Source organism: Mobula hypostoma, chromosome 9 (assembly GCF_963921235.1).
Source record: "Mobula hypostoma chromosome 9, sMobHyp1.1, whole genome shotgun sequence".
NCBI lineage: Eukaryota > Metazoa > Chordata > Chondrichthyes > Myliobatiformes > Myliobatidae > Mobula > Mobula hypostoma.
The window spans coordinates 33050036-33073660 of record NC_086105.1 but is presented as its reverse complement, the minus strand read 5'-3'; the positions used below and the strand labels follow the sequence as shown (position 1 = coordinate 33073660).

The following is a 23625-nucleotide window of genomic DNA, read 5'->3' as shown; positions in this document are numbered from 1 at the left end:
TTCTCCATTTAAGTAATAATGCTTTACCATTGCGCCTTTCAAACTGACCAACTTCATATTTTCTCATTATTCATTTGCCCACTTTTTACCCTCTCTCTTAATTTAACATATGCTTGTATGTTCTTAACACTTATTTACCATCTACTTTTGTGAGCATTTCTATAGTAACCAGAAATGAGGAGAGGAATGATTATGAGATCACATATATAGGTTGGCTGAAGTCATTCAAAGGACAAGTAGAATTTAATATAGATAATCACTTTTGGAGAAAAATAAAGTGAGGCAAAATAGATTGAAAGGCACACCTCAGAAGGAGAGGGAATTGAAAATACAGATGCATGAATCCTTGAAAATAGCAGAGAGAGTAAAGCATCCTAGGATTCATAATTAGAAACAGAGAATGCAAAAGCAAGGATATTACGCTGAACCTGTTCACCTCACTAATTCAGCCAATTGAAAAACAGCTTCCAATGCCAGCTGAATATGAAAATCAGATTGGGTGCATAAATCAGTTTTGCTGAGTGGTTTGAGGGAGAATTTTTTTTTCAGTAGTATGATTAAACTAATGAAGCTGTGATCATTCTCTTTGAAGGAAAAAAAACAGTTTGAGAAGAGATTTGAGAGTGGTGTATAGTTATTTCTGGTTTAGAGAGGATAAATTAGAGGAAACCTCTTACCACTAGCAGATGATTCAAGGACTAGGAAACACATTAAAAATGGGCAGTAGATACAAGAGGGATGGGAGGAGAAAACTCATTTCAATCAGACAGTATTAAAGATCTGGATTTAAATGGTTTTAAGAATAATAATAACATCAGCCAATATCTACTGTACATTTGGAATTAAGATAGGCATATGGAAGAAGATAACTTCTGGAAGAATAGGATTAACCAGACTGCTGTTTCAGGAGCTCGCACAGATTTAATGTGTTAAATGTTCTTTCGTTCTATTATGATATTCCAATATCTTCAATGTCAAGCTGGTGAGCTTTTTAGCCCTAGACAAGCTTTCAAAATACAGTGTGGGAGGGAGTTTGATTGCTAGCTACATGAATGTGGGGTATGGGGGGTAGGGAATGTTTGCATTGATTTTGGTTGAGTGTTTAGGATCTCAGCCGTAGAAGCTGAAGGTCGCTTTGGGGTCTCAGGAGATGGAATGCGGATTCAAAGAAACGGGGTGTTTGGGAGATATGGCTCTGTAATTAGGAGTGATTGATTGGTTGGAGGTGTTAATTAGTATATGGGAGGCTATGCCATTTCCATGTGATGTTAAGCTTAGATACTGAGATGAGTAAATGGATTATTCCTAGAGTAGTGTTACAGTATCATTCTGGGAGTGACCACTAACTGTCCATTATTGTGAACATCTGGATTTCATTTCCCGGACACCATTCTAAACTAACTTTGCAAAAGAACTAATTTCAAGATATACTAATCTCATAACTATTACAAGGGTGAAGTAAGACTGAGTCAGAGTTTTAGCAGTTTTAAGATGTTGTGGATGCCATTTTATACATATCAGATTTCATCACCATGAAAAAAACAGAAGGAACCAAAATCTAGGTCACTTTTTCCATGTGAGGCAGAGGTTAACTTGCATTTCTTTCAATTTAGTATGCTGTATTCATTGCTTATGAAATGATGTCCTCTACGTTAAAGAGACCTAAAGCTAATTAGATGTCCTAGTTACAGAACATTTCTATCCACAATTGTGACACTGAGCTTACAATCATGTATTATTTTAATTCTCTGTCTCAGTCTGAACTTTATTCTTGACTTTTTTATGTTCCTATGAAGCCCATTGTAAGTTACAGAAACACTTGTATTTCCAAACTCAGCAATAATGTCAACAATTCCTTTGGTAATTTGGGATAATTATTCTACACTTACATTTTCTTGTGGGTTTGTCTATCATTCTTTTACTTCTTTCTTTGCAATCTATCATCCCTTTTTCCTTTTAATGTCTCAAGTCTTTTGTCCTATCAGAGGTTTTTTATTCCATTTTGTTACCTCTTCCACTGCTCTCACTCTCTCTCTTCCTTTATACCTAATTTTGAAAACTAATCCTGCATGATGAACATGTGCAAATTCACCAGGAGACTTGAAGGCTGTCTGACAAACTTTACAATACATCAAGCTTTCCACTATTGCCCATATCAAACAAAAACTGATCTTAGCAGTGACTCAACCTCCAGGTCTGCCACCTCTGGGCAGAAAATCCAAAGGTTTTCTGACTTGACCTTCTGAAAGAAGGAATTCCTTATCCTGATTCTAAATGAGTGGTCCTTTATTCTGAATCTACACTCCTTGCTCTCAGCTTCTCAATGAGAGAAATTATCTGGTAAATTTACCTGGTAAATTGGATAGTAAGTTCTAACAGCAAAACTTTGCTAACATAGAATACTGAACACATACCCATAAATTATTTACTTCATATCGAGTTTATGTGTTTCTGATGTTATATCAATACTTAATGTTTACTGCTATAAGCCATCATGTTAAATTTCGTAGGCAGAAACTATTTCAATCTCTGTATTGCTACCTGAGAATTTTTTTCCTGTTTATTGTAACATAACAATGATTAGCATAATTGAAATAATGTTTCTTTAGTATGAATTTACAAATGTTAAAGAATAAAACATCCCAAATGAGTAAGATATGATAAATCTGGATCCTAATGATATTTTATTTTAAAATTTCTCATGGAATCATTCTTCTTCGTGACATTACTAGAATCTATGAATAAATTTCAGGCATATTCATGCTTGATTTGCCCTTTCTAATAGAAAGAAAGGAAGAGTATTATATTGTTTAGGCTTCAGAGCAGCTGGAATTGGCAGAGGAAGGTCATACAGAATGTGTGATAACACCGTTTGTTCTAGCTAGATGAATTGTATTGCTTCTGTATCTAAAGCATACTTTCTGTGTTTTGGGGGAATACAGCGAGTTTTCCAAAGAGAGGGAGAAGGCCAAGGCCCGCGGAGATTTTCAAAAGCTAAGGGAAAAACAACAGTTAGAGGAAGACCTCAAAGGTTATCTAGACTGGATTACCCAAGCTGAAGATATCGATCCAGAAAATGAAGATGAAGGAATGGATGACGATAAACCAAGAAACCGTAAGTAACATTTTCTCTCTTCTGGAAGAAATAATAATTATATTTTTAAAATTTAATAACTATGCATATAATACATAGTGTTGATATATTGTATTGAAAAAGTGCAACATAAATACCACTATTAAAAACCTGAACAGATTGTTCCATTTATAAGACGTAAGTTTTCTTGGGCTGCCACATTTTACATATCTGCAATCTGATATTGTATTATTTCTGAAGATCATGCACCTGAGAGATTAAGTATAAATAAATACCACAGAGTGGTAGTTGTATGTCTGTATCTGTGATTTTTTTACATCGTGGAGTTACATGTGGGAAATTACAGCACTCAACATTGCTAATCTATTAATAATGTTAGTGCAGTCAACATAAAGTTATTGAAATAGTTTGCCTTACAATTCTGATTATAATGAAAGAAAATCATAGTATCATACTTAGGACATTAAAGGAGATTATTTGGTCTATCATATTTGTACTGCTTGAAAAAGAGCTACCCTGTATAATCTTTCAGCACTTCATTCACAGGGCATGAGCTTCCAAATGCCAATGACATTTTGCATGTAATGAGCATTTTTGTTGCCACCATCCCTGGAAGCAATGAATTCCAGGCCCCAACAATGCTTTTAGTTAAATAATTTTCTTCATCTCCCCTCTAACCTTTTAACTGAGTTGTGGATTACTGAAATACTACATCTTTGTGCCTCCTCATTGGTTGTATCTGACTTGAGTGAAGCTGGCGTGCCTGTAGCAGGAGAGAACTGTTGGTTCCTAATAACAGCTGGGTGGGTAGATAAAATTTGTATTTCAGGACCCTAATTAGTACAGATCCAAATTACAGCAATTAATGTCATTGTGAGATGTTAATAAGATCCTTTAGCATTGTATTTTATTCACTTTAACTAATTTAACTCTTCCAGCACAGGTTTCCCAAGCCTTGGGAAACCAGGAAGCTGAAAGGGAGACAAGAAGGGCTGGATCCAACTGGTAAGTGCGTTTCCAGCACTGCTTGTGGGTCAGGAGGAGCAGGAGTGCCTCCTCTTAGGCTTCCAAGAAATACCTGCTCCTTTCCCTGTGATCAGCCTACCACCCAATTGTCACCTCCACAGTTCCCCTGATCTTCTACCCATGATATCTCCCAATCTTCTCAAACCTTCAGCTGACCAGTAGAGAATGGAGAAAATATAATCTTCAGCGACAAATGCTGGAAATAATAAATGGAACAGCAAGATCTAGTGGCTGCTTAATATGTAATAGGTCCTGGGACTTGTTTGCATGCATTGTATTATGTGGAATCATAAGGACTTACTGATAGATTTGGAAGCTAAGTCTATCAGTGTGCTTTGCCACATGCTCTCCACTGGAATTCAGTGGCAGAGGCCAGTCATGCTGAGATTAACAGTTTTACACAAGAGAATTCCCCTCAAGTCCATGGAGTGGAATTTATGACCCCAATAATTTCATTGGGCATTTTGGGCAGAGGATTAGGATGGAAAGGAAAAGCTTGTACAGCACACAAAGCACTGGAGGAACTCAGCAGGTCAGAGAAATAGACAGTCAAGGTTTATCAGACAAGGAAGACGGGAGGGGGTAGAATGGTAATGGTGTCAAAAGCTGGGAGGTGATAGGTGAAAGTGCCAGAGTGATGTAGATAATGGAATCTGATAGGTGAGGAAGGTGGAACATGGAATACAGGAGGTAAGTGGGGAGAGGAAACAATGGGAAGAGTGTATGGGTGATGGGCAGATGGAAAGGATGTGCGAGGGGGAAAAAGAGGGTGATGAGGCCCATGTTGATCATTATTTTGCTTTTTTTTAAACTTTTTAAACTTTTTTTTGCGTGTGCCTGCGTGCGTGCGAGTCTGTGCGTGTGTGTGCGTGTGTGTGCATGCGTCCGTAATGATCTCTTTTTCATGGCTTTTTTTTTTACAAGGTGTGGAGCGAGAGAGAGAGCGACTGTGTGGTGCGCCACTCCTCACACAGCCATTTTGCGGTATTTTTTCCTTTATTTTACGAGGTCGAGTTGCGATCTCAACACTCAACCCGGCACGGATGGAAAGCGTACTCGGGAGCGGACCCGACTGGTTTCGAACCCGGGAACCTCCGCTCCCGGGTCTGGTACCGATGTCATTGTGCCACCAGCCAGCCCTTTTTTCACTTCTTAAGAATGAAATTTTACTTTAATTTTAGTAGTTCTTCAATGTTTCTGAATGTTATTTATAACGCTAGTGATTGGAAATGCCCAGCATTCAATTTTGATGGAAGTCAAAGTTTGTCATGGGTGGTTGGGGTTGGGTCTACCAAGGATATCACAATAAAGGCAGATTCCATATGAACCCGAGGGAACCGATATCCATGTGGGCAGATTTGTTAGAGTTTTGGGGAGTGTTTAAACTGATTTGGCAGGTGGATGTGAGCCAGAGCGGTTGGAGCAGTTGGAATGAAAGTAGATGCAGTGTGTAGTGAGACTGTGAGGAAGGACAGGCAGATGATAGGGCAACATTGCAGTCGGTGGGATGAATTGAGGTGTTATGTGGAGGCATAATTGAAAATGGTGATGAATACAGGACTGAAGGTGTTATATTTGAATGCATGCAGTATGCAGAACAAGGTAGATGATCTTGAAATGCTGTTAGAGATTGACAGGTATGATGTTGTGGGCGTCACTGAGTCGTGGCTGAAAGAAAATCATAGTTGAGATCTTAACACCTAAGGATACACATTGTATCAAAAGGACAGGCAGATAGCAGAAGAGACAGAGTAGATCCATTGGTAAAGAGTGAAATCAAATCCTTAGAAAGAGCTGACGTAGGATCAGAAGATGTAGAATCCTTGTGGTAGAGTTAAGAAGCATAAGGGTAGAAGACCCTGATGGGAATTATATACAGACCTTCAAACAGTAGATAGAAGAGGCATGTTTACAGGGCAATGTTCAGGCAAGGTCATGGGGGATTTCAATATGCAGTTGGGAAAATCAGGTTGATCGCAAGAGAGGGATTTTGTAGAGTGGCTACATGATGACATTTTAGAGCAGCTTGTGATTGAACCCCTGAGAGTAATTGCAATTATGGTTTGGGTGTTGTCTAATGAAGATAGGTGGAGGGTCAGGTAGTGTTGAGGAAGCAGAGAGTCTGCAGAAGGATTTAGACAGATTGAGAGAATGGACAAAGAAGTGGTAGGTGGAATAGTGTAGAAAGGTGTATGGTCATGCACTTTGGTAGAATAAATAAAGGCGGAGACTATATTCTGAGGGGTGACATGGTAGTGTAGTGGTTAGCACAATGCTTTACAGTATAGGTGACCCAGGTTCAATTCCCACCACTGCCTGTAAGGAATTTGTACGTTCTCCCCATACCCATATAAGGTTTCTCCGGGTGTTCTGGTTTCCTCCCACACTCCAAAGATGTACCGGTTGGTAGGTTAATTGGTTATTAAATTTTCCGTGATTAAATCAGATTAAATTTTGATCACTGGATTGCAGAATGGCATGGATCAAAGGACCAGAAGGGCCTATTCCACGCTGTATCTCAATAAATAAATAAATAGATAGATGGAAAGACAGGTAGGTAGATAGATAGATCGATAGGTAAATGAATAAACAGATAGATAGGTAAATATTCCTTGAGTTCTTGTGCAGGATTCCCTAACGGTTAACTTGAAGGTTGAGTAAGTGATAAGGAAAGCAAATGCAATGTTAGCATTTATTTCGAGAGGACAAGAATATGAGATCAAGGATGTAATGTTGAGGCTTTATAAGATCTTGGTCAGACTGCACTTGGAGTATTGTCAGCAGTTTTAAGATCCTTATCTAAGAAAAGATGCATGAGCATTGGCAAAGGAAGTTCACGAGAATTATTCTGGGAATGAAATGGTTAACATAGGAGAGTTTGATGGCCCTGAGCTTGTACTTGCTGGAATTTAGAAGAATGAGGGGGATCGCATTGAAACCTATCAAATATTGAAAGGCCTAGAGGCCTAGGTAGAGTAGATGCTGATAGGATGTTTCTTTTAGTGGGTGAGTCTAAGACCAGAGTAGCCTCAAAATAGAAGGACGTCCATTTAGAACAAATAAAGGGAAATTTCTTTAGCCGGAGGGTGGTGAATCTTTGGAATTCATTGTTGTGAACAGCTGTGGAGTTCATGTCATTGAGTATAGGTAAGGTGGAGGTTGATATATTCTTGATTTGTCAGGGCATCAAAGGTTACAGAGAGAAGGCAGGAGAATGGAGTTGAAAGGAATAATATGTCAGCCATGATGGAATGTTGGAACAGACTCGATGGGCTGAGTGGCCTAATTCTGCTCTATGTCTTATGGTCTTATGGTCTAGATTCTATCACTGCCTAACCCACACTGCTGAATCCCAGAACAGGGCAGGTCAGTATGGTAAATTAGATCCATACAAGATAAATATGGATGATGTAAATTCTGGGCAGGTGAACCAGGCCAGCGAAATATCATCTCTTAAGGAAGCTTAACAGAACCTTTGCATCTCAGCTTCACCAGGTTTGCCCATGTTCCAAAATATCGTCTTGATTCCTTAAAGATATCATGGCTCATTGTATTAGGGAATAAAATTATAAAATGTTTGCAAATAAAATGGAACAAAGAGAATCTACGTTTGAAGTGCTGTAACAGAAAGCCTGACATGGTGAAACAGCAGAAGAGATGGTTTTGTGGGAATAGGGGTAGCCCATTGTAACCCCTAGATTGGAACTTTTTTCATAGACACTTACAGAAGTTGCTGAAGGTATTGTGGGCTGGATAATGCAGGATTTGGCCCATTACCCCCCTATGCCACTCATCGTACCCTTCCAGACTTCAGTTTCCCTGATGCAGAACGTCTGTTGGGTTGACCTCAACCCTAGACCTCAGGTTGTATATTATTGAGACCTTGGAATGCTACTATGGTCCTTGACAGATTCCTGCTATCAAAGCCTTTTGACGTTTTTAAGCGCACGGACATTTAAACATGGCCGAAATAGATTTGAATTACTAAAATGAAAATTATTACAAGTGTTTTGAAAAATTAAACAACTAAATTTAAAATCATCTTAAAATTCTAATTAAAACATTGAACTAAAATATTTGAAATATTAATCTATAGTTACTTTTTCTGCATATGGCCCCTCTCTTCAAGCTGTACCTGCTCTATCTTTGGACTCAGTAGTGAATTCAGTAGTAAAGCAGGAGTTCAAATGGGCCAGTGTTTGACCTCAAGCTCACTTTGGCTTTCATATTTGGCAGAGCATGCAGAGGACCAAAGGACAAACTGAGGTTTGAATAACTGACAGGTAGTAGTGCAGTTAGCACAATTCAGCCCTATTATCTTCATGATAATGGTCGGAAAGAAATTGTGTGGTCAGCATCAATCTGATTGCTTTCATGGGTTTTAAAACATTTTATTCTTTTACTATTTAAATAATTCAGAATGATGGATTAATATAAATACACAGCAGGAACATAGCTGTTCTTCAGAAGAGAACTAAGCAATGGTCTGAAACTAAGAGGAACATAAATCCTGGTTGGATTGTAACCTCTATTTAGTTTCATAGAAGTCGGCAAGTTCTGGTCCAGCTGTGCTGAAATACTCTCAAAGAATTTTACTCTGATATGTATTGCTGGCTGGCCTCATGCCAGCAGTGGATCAGATAATATGAGCTAATATCTAGTCATGTTGCTTGATATTGCTATAATATGAACATTTTGGCCAAATGAAACTAACTGCTTTAATCATATTCATGTAAGCTTAAGTTATTGACCCAAGATATCTTCTAACCCACATGTACACTCAAATATTACACCATATATTGTGCACAAAAAATATCATCACAATCATCCTCATGCATAATACCTTCAGAAGTGTGAACATATATGCAGAGTGTACATTTTTTCCCACATTACGTTAGCCACTCATTTCTGCAAAGACAGGGTTGACGTGACCACAATGGTTTAGTATGTTGTACCTAAACATTTTGGAATCAAGTTATTTTCAATAACTGCATTTAAGAAAATTGAAATTTTACCGTCAACTGCAGACATTGGAATATGGGTATCGAATAGATTGTATCAGCCTGCTTGAGTATGTCATAACTCCAAACTCGTCAAAGAGATGACGAGTATCTCATTTCAGAAATTAGGAATTAAGATGGCTGGAGATATTTCATCATCTTGCTTAAGCTGGACAAGCAAATGCACGCACATTGCTATGAAGATGATTTAATTCATATGGCACAATAGATAGTCGTGAGTTTTAAAGACCACAAAGAGATAACTGGATTGACACAAAAATTCGGCTGTTTTCTGTTACGACACATACCCAACGACGCCAGGTTCCAGTGTTAAGACATTCTGACTCTCCAGAATATGGATAGCTGGCACGGCCCCTTTAAAGAGTTGGGTCCGCCCACTAATTGGCGGCCATGTTTTGGCACCAGGATTTCTATATTTAAAGAGCACCTGAACTGGGGTTTGGTGCTTAAACATCAGCTCCACTTTGGATTTTCATCATGTTTTGTACCCTGTCTTCATTTGGTCTCAATTCGTGTCTCATCTCTAGTCTTGGATACTTCAGCACTTAGGCCGTAACCATCCTCCCCTTGGTCTCCCGTCTCAGTTTCCTAATGCCCTTCAAGGAAGAAGACCGTTAAATGCCCTCTAAAAAGTCTTGACAAGCCTCTCCATGGTACTCTAACTACGACCTTGGGACAGTAAGAATAAAATCACCTAACGTTAATCCGAGCAATAAATTCAGACACGACAAACTTGTTTCCGACTCACTTGACCAGAAACAGCTGGGGGCTAATGTCCACACTGGAAAATCTGGCCTGGAGATAAGCATACAATAGCTTATCACAATTGAATCCTACAAACAACACACTAAACTTCTCTATAATAATCCCTGGGTATGTCCTGTCCTACCTAGAGTATAGACTTACGGGAATGGCTGGCAGAGTGCCTCACAGGCAGTGAGATTTAGCCATGTGGGTTCTCGAGAATTACTCCAGACACAATGAAGTCCCATGTCAGGTCATGCTGACTCCCTCAGCTGACAAATTAGTGGTGATGTTCTGAGGACATATGTGGAAAATTGGATCTACAACAGCTTGTCAGTTAATCACTATGAAGAATGAACCTGCTTTATATTATCCTCACCAATGTCCCTGCAGCATTTGTAGAAATGACCATCACACAGTGCTGGTGAAGGGAACACAGTGCTGGCTTCACACAATGGCTCCATCCATCATATTGTGTAGATTAATAGTAATTTTAAATGAGGTAAACAAAGCAGTTCTGGTAGTTCCAAGCTGGACATTAATGAGGCACTGCAGATTATAGTGCTTAAAGAAGGTGGCTCACTATTACCTTTGAAAGGACATTAGGGAAAGTGAACAAATGCTACTCTTGTCACCAATGCCCAGATCCTAGAAATGAAAAATAAATCATAAGTGAGGAGAGTTGGTCAGTCTGATTGATAGAATTACTTAAATATTGCCATGAATGAAAACGTTGCCTAAACGTTTTCTGCTTCATTGCCTAAACTTAGCTACAAATTGAATAAATTGGCCAAAAATATTTGGATTTTGGCAAAGTTAAAACACTAAAAAACCTTGAACTACATGTTAAATATGCAGCTTGTATTTTTTTTTAGTTAGGATCCTGAAAGCATTTTGATAGCAAAGCAAACAAAAGAAAATCTGCAGATGCTGGAAATCCGAGCAACACACACAAAATGCTAGAGGAACAAAGCAAGTAAATTGGGCAAAGAAAAGGGCAGTGCATACAGTTTAATGGGTTGGATCTTGCTGAGCAAATGCCAGCATGCCTGCAGGTAACCCTATGGAAGTCTTGCCATCCTTCTGCGTCTTTGAACCAGATGACGTAGATAGGATGAACAAACTGTGGTTACGGGGGGTGCTCTGGAATGCCCATGACAGACTTTGCTCAAATGCAAAGCTGTGAGTGGCATTTTATCTTTCATCAAAATTAGTGTGGATTTTAACAATTTAAAACACATCTGATATTCAAACATCTAAAAACTATGAAAATGGTTAATAGCTAACCCTAAATAATATAACATAAATGAGAAACTAATTAAAAACTCATGAAAGCACCTAAAATATTAACAGCAGACAAAATAATTTAAGGAAGGACTTACCTGCCTTCTGCCCCTTAATCTGAAAGTTTAATGTCCCTGTTAAATCAATGAGGTCTATGATTCTGCATCGGGACTGGTGTGGGAACTGAGAGAAGATTTCTTGTGAGTAACACTGGGTTCTGCTGTGGAATCCAGCAGTGGAGGGAGCATAGTGACAAATTGTATCCGCCAGAATCTTTTATTATGTCCTGGATTCTATGCCGACAAATGATAGAATTAACGATAGGTGCACAACAGCGACCTCTTACTCAATGTCAACAAGACCAAGGAAATGATTATTGACTTCAGGAGCCAGAAACTGGTCCCTGAGCCAGTCTTCATCGGAGGATCAGAGGTGGAGAAAGTCATCTCAGAGGATCAGCAATTAAGCACCATTACAAAGAAAGCACAGCAGCATCTCTACTTTCTTAGAAGTTTGCGAAGATTAGTCATGTCATCTAAAACTTTTGACAAACTTTTTATAGATATGTATATTGGAGAGCATATTGATGGGTGCATCACAGCCTGGTATGGAAATACCCATGCCCTATAATGGGAAAGCCTAGAAAAAGTAGTGGATATGGCCCAGTCCATCATGGGTAAAGCTCTCCCCACCATTGAGCACCTCTACACAGAGTGCTGTTGCAGGAAAGCAGCATCCATCATCAAGGACCCACACCATCCTGGCCATGCTCTTTTCTCACTGCTGCCATCAAGAAGAAGGTATAGGAGCCTCCAGATCCACACCACCAGGTACAGGAGCAGTTATATCCCTCAACCATCAGGATTTTGAACCAGAGGGGATAACTTCACTCAACTTTACTCACCCCATCACTGAACTGTTCCCACAACATATGGGCTCACTTTCAAGGATGCCTCGCCCATCTTTTCGATATTTATTGTTTGTTTATTTATTTATTTATTTATTTTTATTATTATTTCTTTTTCTTGTTTTCTTTTTGCATTTGCACAGTCTTTGTCTGCACAGTGGTTGTTTGTCCATCCTGTTGGGTGTGGTTCTTCACTGATTTTATTTTGTTTCTTATATTTACTGTGATTGCCTGCAGGAAAATGAATCTCAGGGTTGTGTGTGGTGAGATATATGTACTTTGATAATAAATTTTCTTTGAATTTTGAACTTTGATGGGCAGCAAAATTCAACACCATATATTTCCCCATGTTTTAAGGGGAGAAATGTGATTAAAACTAGCTAATTTGTTTTGATTGTGATCGTTCATTTGCATTTTTTACAGTTTATTTTAATAATTTGCATTGATCTTGATGTACCATATATTCTCTAATCTGCTTTTGTAAAAGTGAATAGGTGGGAGTATATATGAAAGGCATCCTGCCCAACTGAAATGACTTTGGTTTTGTCATTGCATTATAGTGTAATTATGCACTGGGTGGGGGAATGTTTAAAGGCAACATTCAGATGGTGTTCAGGACCAATCAACATTACTGTGCCAGCAGACCTCAACCTGTAACAACATTGTCCTGTATCACTGTTAACATTGTCACTTTGGTGATGTAAAGTTATAATGAGTTATTAGTACTAAATGTCCTTTATGATATGTCCTTTATAATCTTCCAAATCCACTGATAGGATAAGCAAACTACCATTTCCTCTAAAGCCAAAGTCAATGTTCTAATTGCATTCAAGCAATTGTAGTGGGCAGACCACGTTTTTTACATAGCAACACTAAATTCCTGAATCTGTCCCAGGTTAGATTAAAAGATTACAAAGTATCCAGTTCACCTGTGTCATAATGGGCACTAATGACTGCTGGTCTCAATCATACCATTAGTTCTAATGGCACTAATGACTGCTGGTCACAATCATACCATTAGTTCTAATCAACAAGCTCCAAAACTTGGGCCTCAAGACCTCCTTCTGCAGCCGGTTCCTTGACTTCGGCATTGGGAGACCACGGTCAGTGTGGATCAGAAATAACATCTCTTCCACTGACAATCAACACTGGCACAGCTGGAAGATGTGTGCTTATCTTTACTCTCTCTACACCCGTGACTGTGTGGCTAGGCACAGCTTAAACACCATTGATAAATTAGCCAATGACACAGTCGAATTTGGCCGAATTTCAGATGGTGATGAGGAGGCATATAGGAGTGAGATAGATCAGCTGGTTGAGTGGTGCAACAACAACCTTGCACTCAGTGTCAGGAAGACCAAGGAATTGATTGTGGACTTTAGGAAGGGGAAGTTGAAGGAACACGCACCAGTCCTTATCGAGGGATCATCAGTGAAAAGGGTGAGCAGTTCCTGGATATCAACATCTCTGAAGATCTATTCCTTACCAAACACATTGAAGAAATCACAAAGAAGGCACGACAGTGGCTATATTTAATTCGGAGTTTAAGCAGACTTTGTATGTTATCAAAGACTCTCACAAATTTCTACAGATGTACTATGGAGAGCATTCTAACTGGTTGCATCACAGACCAATAAGGAAGGGCCATTACACAGGATCGGAAAAAGCAGCAGAAAGTTGTAAACTCAGCCAGCTCCATCATGGACACTGGCCTCCCCAGCATCGAAGACACCTTCAAAAGGCGTTGCCTCAAAAAGGCAGTATCCATTGTTAAGGACAGCCATCATCCAGGACGTGGCCCCTTCTCATCGCTACCATCAAGGAGGAGGTACAGAAGCCTGAAGACTCTCAGTCCATGTTTCAGCAACAGCTTCTTCCCCTCTACCATCAGATTCCCAAATGGATAACGAACCCATGAACACTACCTTCCTTTTTGTTTGCTCTCTTTCTGCACTGCTGATTTCACTTTTAATATATGCTTCTTGTAATTTATAGTTTTTCATTATTATGTATAGTGATCTACTGCTGACACAGGTCAACAAATTTCACAACATATGCCAGTGATATTAAACCTGATTCTGATTCTGGACGCACCACTGCCGAATCCACTTTGTTCACTTCGTCAGGCTGGCACAAATAGCGGCACAACAGAAATGCTACTGCAAAAAAATCATCAGTGAAAGACTATGATAGGTCTTTTCAGACTGTGTTTAACAGGCAATGAGACAACCCCTACACCAAAAAAGATTTACAGAGCGTCCACACCATCTGGTCTTCTCTACAATGTATCATAGTATGCATTTGTTTTCTTCTTTACTGGAAAACACCAGGAGTGATTTAATGTGAATAACCAAGAGTTTTAGGGGTTAGTTAAATGACATAAAATCTGACCATGCTTCATAGGAAACTCATTATGGGAACCTGAGGATAAAGATCCAGCTGAAAACGCATGGCTTAAAGAACAGATGGTACGTGGAAAGAGAGCAGGCCATCCAGCATCTCAGGGGTTTGCACAGATTCCTCAGTGCTGTCTAGATCATCCGTGGCCCAAATAGCTAAGGTCCATATCCTGATATCCAAGTATGAAGAAACCCATATCAAAGTCAGAGAGACAGTCTCCATTTGCTGTATGGAGAGCAGTTAAACGGTGGCAGTTTCAGGTGGATTACTGACATTGATCAGTACATTTTTTTCCATTTTTCACCAGCCAACTAAATGTAATGGTTTTGGAAGACAGTAAATAATAAATTGTTGATGATAACTATGATCTCCAACTGAAGATCAGCTGATGTTCTTGCAGTGGCAATAGGATAGGTGGCTAATCAGAAGGCAGAAAATCAGCTTTCTCTTGAAGGCCAGAGATGAAGCATTACAGTTGTTCCTATTTCACTAGCAGTGATAAAAAAAAACAAACTTACAGTTGGATCATTTCTCATCTTTCCCTTTTTGCTGAGCTTTGGGAAAAAATATAATGGAAGTATTAAATTGCTAACTGGTACTCCAGTGTCATGGTAGGAAATGAAGCAAGGTTGTTGTTAAAGCCTTCTTAAGCATCCTTTCCATCTTATGGGAACTTGTAGCTCCTGAACTTTTAAAATGGAGAAGAAGAATTTAAAACATCAAGATCCTTCACTGTGAGCATACCAAAGTTCAATGTAAACAGTGAAAACTTTGCATCACCTTACATACTATTCACTTAACTAGCCGCTCCATCAAGTATCTTTTTCAACTCACAGCGAAGTTTGCAGTTCCTACATTAGCCTTCATAGCCATAACAGACTTCACAGAACTGAAGTGTTAGCAAGTCATTTTAAAGTTCAATGAGCTTGACTTCAAAGATATCAAAGGTACATTTAATGTCAGAGAAATGTGTACGATATACATCCGGAAATGCTTTTTCTTGAAAAAGCAGCAGAAAAAGTTAATTTACTCTAAGTTCCAATGAGACAAAAGACTACAAGAAATCAAAGAAATCATTTCAAGGATGTTCCCAAAGACACATTAGAATAAATCTATGTTTGACCAACTTCTGGGAATCCCTGACCAAATACCACTTAAATTAGAATAGGGACTTCCAACATAGTGGTGAGAAGATAGAGTTTCATTGGTGGGGGGGGTGGGGGGGTTGTAGGAAAGGGGTGCAGGTGGAAGCCCAACCAAAATGGTGGAAAAAATGCCCAATTCCCTTACCAATCCTCATGACCAAATCAATAACCACCTATCCATTCTGCAGAAGAGTCTTGAAATAATCAGTCACCTCACAATCCATACAATTAGTCATAGTCATAGTCATACTTTATTGATCCCGGGGGAAATTGGTTTTCGTTACAGTTGCACCATAAATAATAAATAGTAATAAAACCATAAATAGTTAAATAGTAATATGTAAATTGTGCCAGGAAATAAGTCCAGGACCAGCCTATTGGCTCAGGGTGTCTGACCCTCCAAGGGAGGAGTTGTAACGTTTGATGGCCACAGGCAGGAATGGCTTCCTATGACGCTCTGTGTTGCATCTCGGTGGAATGAGTCTCTGGCTGAATGTACTCCTGTGCCCACCCAGTCCATTATGTCGAGGATGGGAGACATTCTCCAAGATGGCATGCAACTTAGACAGCATCCTCTTTTCAGATACCACCGTGAGAGAGTCCAGTTCCATCCCCACAACATCACTGGCCTTACGAATGAGTTTGTTGATTCTGTTGGTGTCTGCTACCCTCAGCCTGCTGCCCCAGCACACAACAGCAAACATAATAGCACTAGCCATCCTCATAGAACATCCTCAGCATCGTCCGGCAGATGTTAAAGGACCTCAGGGAAAAACAGCCATCTTTGACTCCGGGACCATGTCAACTAAAGAAAAATTGTGGTAATTTGTGCTAGTCGACTTCCAAATTTAAGTTATATTGAAGTAAATAGCAGCAGTGTGTGTGCGTATGTATATAAAACACCATGGAATTACAGGAAAAATACTAACATGGAAGAAGATAAGCTGACTGACAGAAGGCAAAGAGTAGGAATATAGGGAGCCTTTGTGGTTAACTGTCAGTGACTAGTGGTGTTCCACAAATGTTGGTGTTGGATCAGCTACTTTTCATCTTCTATGTTAATGATCTGGATGACAGAATTGATAGTTTTGTGACCAAATTTGCAAATGATATTAAGACAGGTGGAGGGGCAGATAGTGTAGAGGAAGCCAGGAGTCTGCAGAAGGTCTTGAACAGACTAGAAGGACGGGCAAAGAAGTGGCAGATGGAATACAGTGTAGGGAAGTGTGTGGTCATGCACTTTGGTAGAAGGAATAAAAGAGTAGACTATTTTTGACACAAAATAATCTGCAGATGCTGTTGTCAAAGGAACACTCACAATGCGCTGGAGGAACTCGGCAGCATCAGTTGAAAAGATTAGTCGACGTTTCGGGCCAAAACCCTTCATCAGGGCTGAAGGAAGAACTTTGGGGAGGGTTTGAAGAATACTGGTAGTTGAAAAAAACAGTAATTTGAAAGACAAAGAGGTGGGAGAGGGGAAGCAGGATGTTGATTGGCTGGAGAACAATGCGCAGTAGTAGAAGGAGGCGGAACTATGAAGGAGGTGATGTGAAATAGGGATAGAGGAAGGGAGTTACCAGAAGCTGGAGAATTCTATGTTCATACCAAGGGGCTGGAGACTACCTAGACGGTATATGAGGTGTTGCTCCTCCATCCTGAGTTTAGCCTCATCACGGCAGTAGAGGAGGCCATGTATGGACATATCTGAATGGGAATGGGAAGCAGAGTTGAAGTGGGTGGCTACCGGGAGATCCTGTCTGTTGTGGCGGACGGAGTGGAGGTGCTCGACGAAGCGGTCCCCCAATCTGCTATGAACATAGAATTCTCCAACTTCCGGTAATTCCCTCCCCCTCCCTTCTTCTATCCCTATTTCACATCACCTCCCTCATGGTTCCGCCTCTTTCTACTACTGCGCATTGTTCTCCTGCCAATCACCTCCCTGCTTCCCCTCTCCCACCCCTTTATCTTTCAAATTACCGTTTTTTTCAACTACCAGCATTCTTCAAACCCTCCCCAAAGTCCTTCCTTGAGTCCTGACGAAGGGTTTCGGCCTGAAACGTCGACTAATCTTTTCAGCTGATGCTGACTGACCTGCTGAGTTCCTCTAGACTATTTTTGAAACAGGTAGTGAATTCAGAAATTGGAGGTGCAAAGAGACTTGAAAGCCCTGGTGCATGATACCCTACAGATTAACTTGCAGGTTGAGTCAGTAGTAAGGAAGGCAAGTGCAATGTTACTTTTTATTTCCAGAGGACTAGAATATAAAAGCTAAAATGTAATGCTGAGGTTTTATAGGGACTGCTCAAACTTCATTTGGAGTCATGTGAGCTGTTTTAAAAACTCAAGGTTCAAAGTAAATTTATTGTCAAAGTACAAATACGTCACCATATTGAACCCTGAGATCTGTTTTCTTGTGGGCATACCCAATAACCATAGTAGAATTAATGAAAGACTGCACTCAACAGGGCAGACAACCAGTGTGCAGAAGATAACAAGCTGTGCAAATACAAAAGAAAAAGAAAATAATAAATACATAAATAAATAACCAACAAATATCAAGAACATAAGATGAAAAGACCTTGAAAGTGAGTCCATAGGTGGTGGGAACAGATCAGTGATGGGGTGAGTGAAGTTACCCCCTCTGGATCAAGAGCCTGGTGGTTGAGGGGTAATAACTGTTGCTGGTGGTGGTGTGAGTCCTGAGTCTCTGTAGCTTCTTCCTGATGGCAGCAGAAAGAAAAGAGCATGACCTGGACAGTGAAGGTCTCAAATGATGGATGCTGCTTTCCGGCAACAATACTCCATGTAGGTGTGCTTAATGGTGGAGAGGGCCTCATTCGTGATGGACTGGGCCATATCTGCTACTTTTTGTAGGCTTTTCCATTCAAGGGCATTGGCATTTCCATACCAGGCTGTGATCCTGCCAGACAATATATTTTGCAGCATGCATCTATAGAGGTTTGTCAAATTTTTAGATGTCTTCACAAACTTCTTAGGAAAGAGAGGTGCTGCTGGGTTTGCTCCATAATTGCACCTACATGCTGGGCCCAGGACAGATCCCCTGAAATGGTAACACCAAGGAATTTAAAGTTTCTGACCCTCTCCACCTCTGATCCCCTGATGCGGACTGGCTCATGGACCTCTGGTTTACCCCTCCTGAAATCACTAATCAGCTTTTTGTTCTTGCTGACTTTGAGTAAAACATATCGAAGAAAGGATGTGCTGCCATTGGAGAGGGTCCAGAGGAGGTTTGCAAGAATTATTTTAGGAATGAAAGGGTTAACATGTAAGGAACGTTTGATGGCTCTGGACTTGTACGTACTGGATTGTGGGGGAATTCATTGAAACCAAACGATTATTGAAAGACCTAGATAGAGTGGAGAGGATGTTTCCAATAGTGGACGAGTCTACAACCAGAAGGCACAGCTTTAGAATAGAAGAGGCTGTGCCCTGTGATCCTAGAACAGAGATGAGAAGGAATTTCTTTAGCTGATCTGTTGAATTCATTACCACAGACAGCTATGGAGGCCAAGTCATTCGATATACAGTATTTAAAGCAGAGGTTGATGGGGTCTTGATTTGTAAGCTAATTTGTAATTTTTTAAATCTATAATGTCACGCTGTTATACTGTGTAGATGATGTATATTGTGTCTTGGCAACATATAGCCTAGAAGTTAGAAATAAATATAATGAGAGCCACAGATACAATCTTAAAGTGTAATTCACTGGAAACAGAGACTTAATATAAATAGTAGCATTGATAATTTCCTCTAATACATTACACATGATAACAGGATTGATATCAAAGCATTTACTGTAGAATTGAAGCAACAGAGTGCCGCTGGAAATCTGCATATTCATGACTGTATATGCTTGCTGCTGTGAGAAGCATCATTCTTTTCCTTTTATAATCATTTACCAGCTTTTATGTTTTAGACTTTCTCATGTTAAATTTGACATGCTTTGGCCAATTATCGGTAATATTGAACTGTGATGTTGGGCAGGACAACCAGTTGCTTCTGAAATAAGATAAATAGCAGAATGATATATTATGAGAAAAACCTAATTTAAATGAGTGCCCAAGATGACTCATGTACAGTTAAGAGCAGATAAGTGTTAATGTAATTGCTTTATCACCTCCCTCTGGTTTCATTCCTTCTTCCCTTCCTTCCATGGTCCACTGTCTTCTCCAATTAGATTCCTTCTGCAGCTCTTTACCTCTTCCACCTATCCCCTTACAGATTCTGACTTCATCCCTCATTCCCCTACCCACCCACATTCCCTTTCACCTGGTTTCACCTATCAACTTGTACTCCTTCCCATCCTCCCCCACCTTTTTATTCTAGTTTCTGCCCCCTTCCTTTCCAGTCCTGATGAAGGGCCTCAGCCCAAAATGTCAAACGTCTATTCCCCTCCATGGGTACTGTATGACTTGCTGTGTTCCTCCAGCATTTTTTGTGTGTTGTTAAATGAACCAGTGTCAGAGTTCACTCACATGCTCACGAACTCAGCACTAAAACTTTATGTCAACTTACCTTGCAGAAATGGACAAGCCACATCATTTGCATGCCTGACAACAGATCTGGAAATAGATTATTTGTTCCAAGCACAGTCATGGAGAAGATTCAGAAAGCCTAGAGAAAATGAACAAAAATTCTCAAAGCTTTCCAATATTTTCATTGACTCCTGGGAATCCCTGATCCAGTCCCACTCAAAAGGGAGAAGGAATAACTAGGATAGCAATTGCAAACCTCAAGCTCAACTCCTACCAAGCTACAAATCCATCCATAACCCACGTGGCTAAGGCTGAAGGTCCCAAATTGGCTTCGGTGGCCACATGAGAACTCCCCTCTTTGGTCAAGAAAGCACAGCAGTGCTTCCATTCCTGAGGAGATTGTGGCGAGTGAGGCTCCCCTTCCCACCATTTAAACCAACTTTTACAAGCCTTACAAGGGTTTGCAAGAACTGCTGAGAGGGTCATAGGATCTCTCTTCCACCCATTGCAGATATTCTCAGGAGCACTGTGTACACAGGGCCTTTAGCATTGTCAATGATCCCTCTCATTCATCCAACAATCTCTTTGACCCCCTACTATCAGGCAGGAGGTACCATAACATTATTCAAGAACTGTTAGGATAGGAAACATCTTCCTCTCTCCAGACCAGAAGACAACTGAACTCCCTGCCACCACCCAGGTCTCATTTACGAATCGCCAGTTGCATTATATTGTTTATTTTTTAACTAGTATTGTAAATGCACTTTATTACAGTATTCATAACTTATTTGTGGTAATAATACTTCATCTGTTATTATGTGTGAGTTATATGTAGTGTGTCGTGAACCTTGGTCTGCAGGAATGCTGTTTTGTTTGGCAGTATGCATGTATACAGTTAAATGACAATAAGCTAAACTCGAACTTGAACTTACTTGAACACACAATAACTGAAGTAGAAGCAAGTCCTCTACAGAGTCAAAGGGCTGTCTCTGAAGACAATTTAGGCCCTGTTAACTTCTTAATAGCTTACACCATTTGCTGTGGTGACATTACATTTTCTTTTGATGGCTCAGTGCTTAGCTTGAATTGATTCCAGCTACACGAAATTGAACTCGGCTGATGTGGTAACATTCACTCGCTTCACCACTAGCACACAGTAGGTACCATCTACAGAATGCACTACAATTACTCATTTCGGCTACTTTCTCTAACTATTTGACATTTTAAATGTCTGGCAGTGAATCTGTAAATTGAGAAGTGTAAAATAAACTGCATAAAATGTAACCTCATATCAAGAAGTAATCTTTAATCTAATCAGTTCTGGGATACAAATGTCAGCAGCAAAAACACATGTCCAATTGCACTGAAAATGTGAACAAGTTGTCTATGTTTACTCTCCCCGTTTGTCTCAAAGCCAAAAGTATTTTTTGAGGACACTTCAGCTGATATGATATTTAAAACAAAATTAAAGTATCTAACATCAAATAAAAGATAATGCAAAAATCTGCTGCTAGTTCTTTGGCTTTTCACCTTAAAAATAGTACTGGTCATTTGCCTTAAGAAATTTAATCATTCTTGTTATCATAAGTCATAGGAGCAGAATTCAGCCATTTTTGCCCAAGTCTGCTCTGCCATTCCATCATGGCTGATTTATTATCCCTCTCAACCCCATTCTCCTGTTTTCTCCTTGTAACTTTTGACACCCTGACTAATCAAACATCTATCAACCTCCACTTTAAATATACTCCATGACTTTTCCTCCACAGCCATCTGCGGCAATGAATTCTACAGATCCACTATCCTATAGTTAAAAGAAATTCCTGTTCACCTCTACTCTAATAGTAGACATCCCTCTATTCTAAGGCTGTTTCCTCTGGTCTTAGGCTCACCCACAACAGGAAACATCCTCCTCACATCCAGTTTATCCAGACATTTCAATATTTGATGGGTTTCAATGAGATTCCCCCCCTCATTCTTCTAAGCTCCAGTGTGCACAGGCCCAGAGACAACAAACACTCACGTTAACCCTTTCATTCTTGGAATCATTCTTCTTGGCCTTGTCTGGTCTCTCTCCAAAGTCGGCCCATCTTTTCTCAGATAAATGGTCTAAAACTGCTCACAGTACTCCAAGCGTCGTCTGACAAAGGCCTAATAAAGCCTCAGCATTACATTCTTGCTCTTATATTCTAGTCCTCTCAAAATAAATGCTATCATTGCATTTGCCTTCTTTACCACTGACTCAACCTGCAAGTTAACCTTTAGGGAATCCTACACAAGAACTCACAAGGACCCTGGTGCTACATGAAACAACACAAAATTATACTAGACTAAGTGAGACAACACAAGGCTACACTAGACTACATAAGACAACACAAAAACTACGCAAGACTACAGACCTACACAGGACTACATAAAGTGCACAAAACAGTGTAGGGCAGTACAATAAATGATAAATAAGACAATAGGCACAGTAGAGGACAAATTACAATATCATAATAAATGATGTAGAAGTCAGTCTATATTCTGGGTATTAAGGACTTTGATGGCTTGGGGGAAGAAACTGTTGCACAGTTTGGTCGTGAGAGCCAGAATGCCTCGGTACCTTTTGCCAGATGGCAGGAGGGAGAAGAGTTTGTATGAGGGGTGCGTGGGGTCCTTCATGTCCTTCTGCAGATTCCGTGCTTCCTCAACATTACCTGCCCCTCTACATACATTTGTATTGTTCGCAAACTTGTTTCCAAAGCCATCAATTCCATCATCTAAATCATTGACCTATAATGTGAAAAGAAATGGTTCCAACACTGACCCTGCAGAACACCACTCATCACCAGCAGACGACCTATCTTATCATATACCTCCTAATACCCCAAAACATCATCCTTAATAATGGACCGCAACATCTTTCCAACTACTAAAGTCAGGCTAACTGGCCTTAAATTTCCTTTCTTCTGCTTCCCTCCCTTCTTCAGGAGTGAAGTGACATTTGCAATTTTCATGTCCTCCGGAACCATTTCATGATCTAGTGATTCTTGAAAGATCATTACTAATGCCTCCACAGTCTCTTTAGCTACCACCTTCAGAACGCTGAGCTGTAGTCCATCTGGTCCAGGTGACTTATCTACCTTCAGACCGTTTAGCCTCCCAAGCTCCTTCTCCTTAGTAATAGCAACTGCACTCACTTCTTCCCCGACACTCGAATTTCTGGCAGACTGCTAGTGTCTTCCACAGTGAAAACCGACATAAAACATTGATACATGTGACTTTATCTTCTCTCCCTCAAACTGAAGGGTGAATTATATCATATTATGATCACTGCCTCCTAAGGATTCCTTTACCTAATCAAATCTGATTCATTGCACAACCATTCCAGAATTGGCTTTCCCCTAGTGGGCTCAATACAAGCTGCTCTAAAAACCATCTCGTAGGTATTTTACAAATTCCTTCTCGTGGAATCCAGCACCAACCTGATTTTCCCAATATGCCTGCATATTGAAATTCCTTATCACTA

General features: G+C 40.0%; 1 protein-coding gene across 2 annotated transcripts in view; it reads left to right on the top strand.

Annotated features, from left to right (window-relative positions):
• Window positions 1-23625, top strand: part of cacna1c (calcium channel, voltage-dependent, L type, alpha 1C subunit) — a 669326-nt gene that overhangs the window by 368579 nt on the left and 277122 nt on the right. For both annotated transcript variants that reach the window (XM_063058026.1, XM_063058027.1), the window contains one exon: window positions 2943-3115. In XM_063058026.1, the coding sequence (XP_062914096.1) occupies window positions 2943-3115 (173 nt within the window). The remainder of the gene's footprint in view (window positions 1-2942; window positions 3116-23625) is intronic.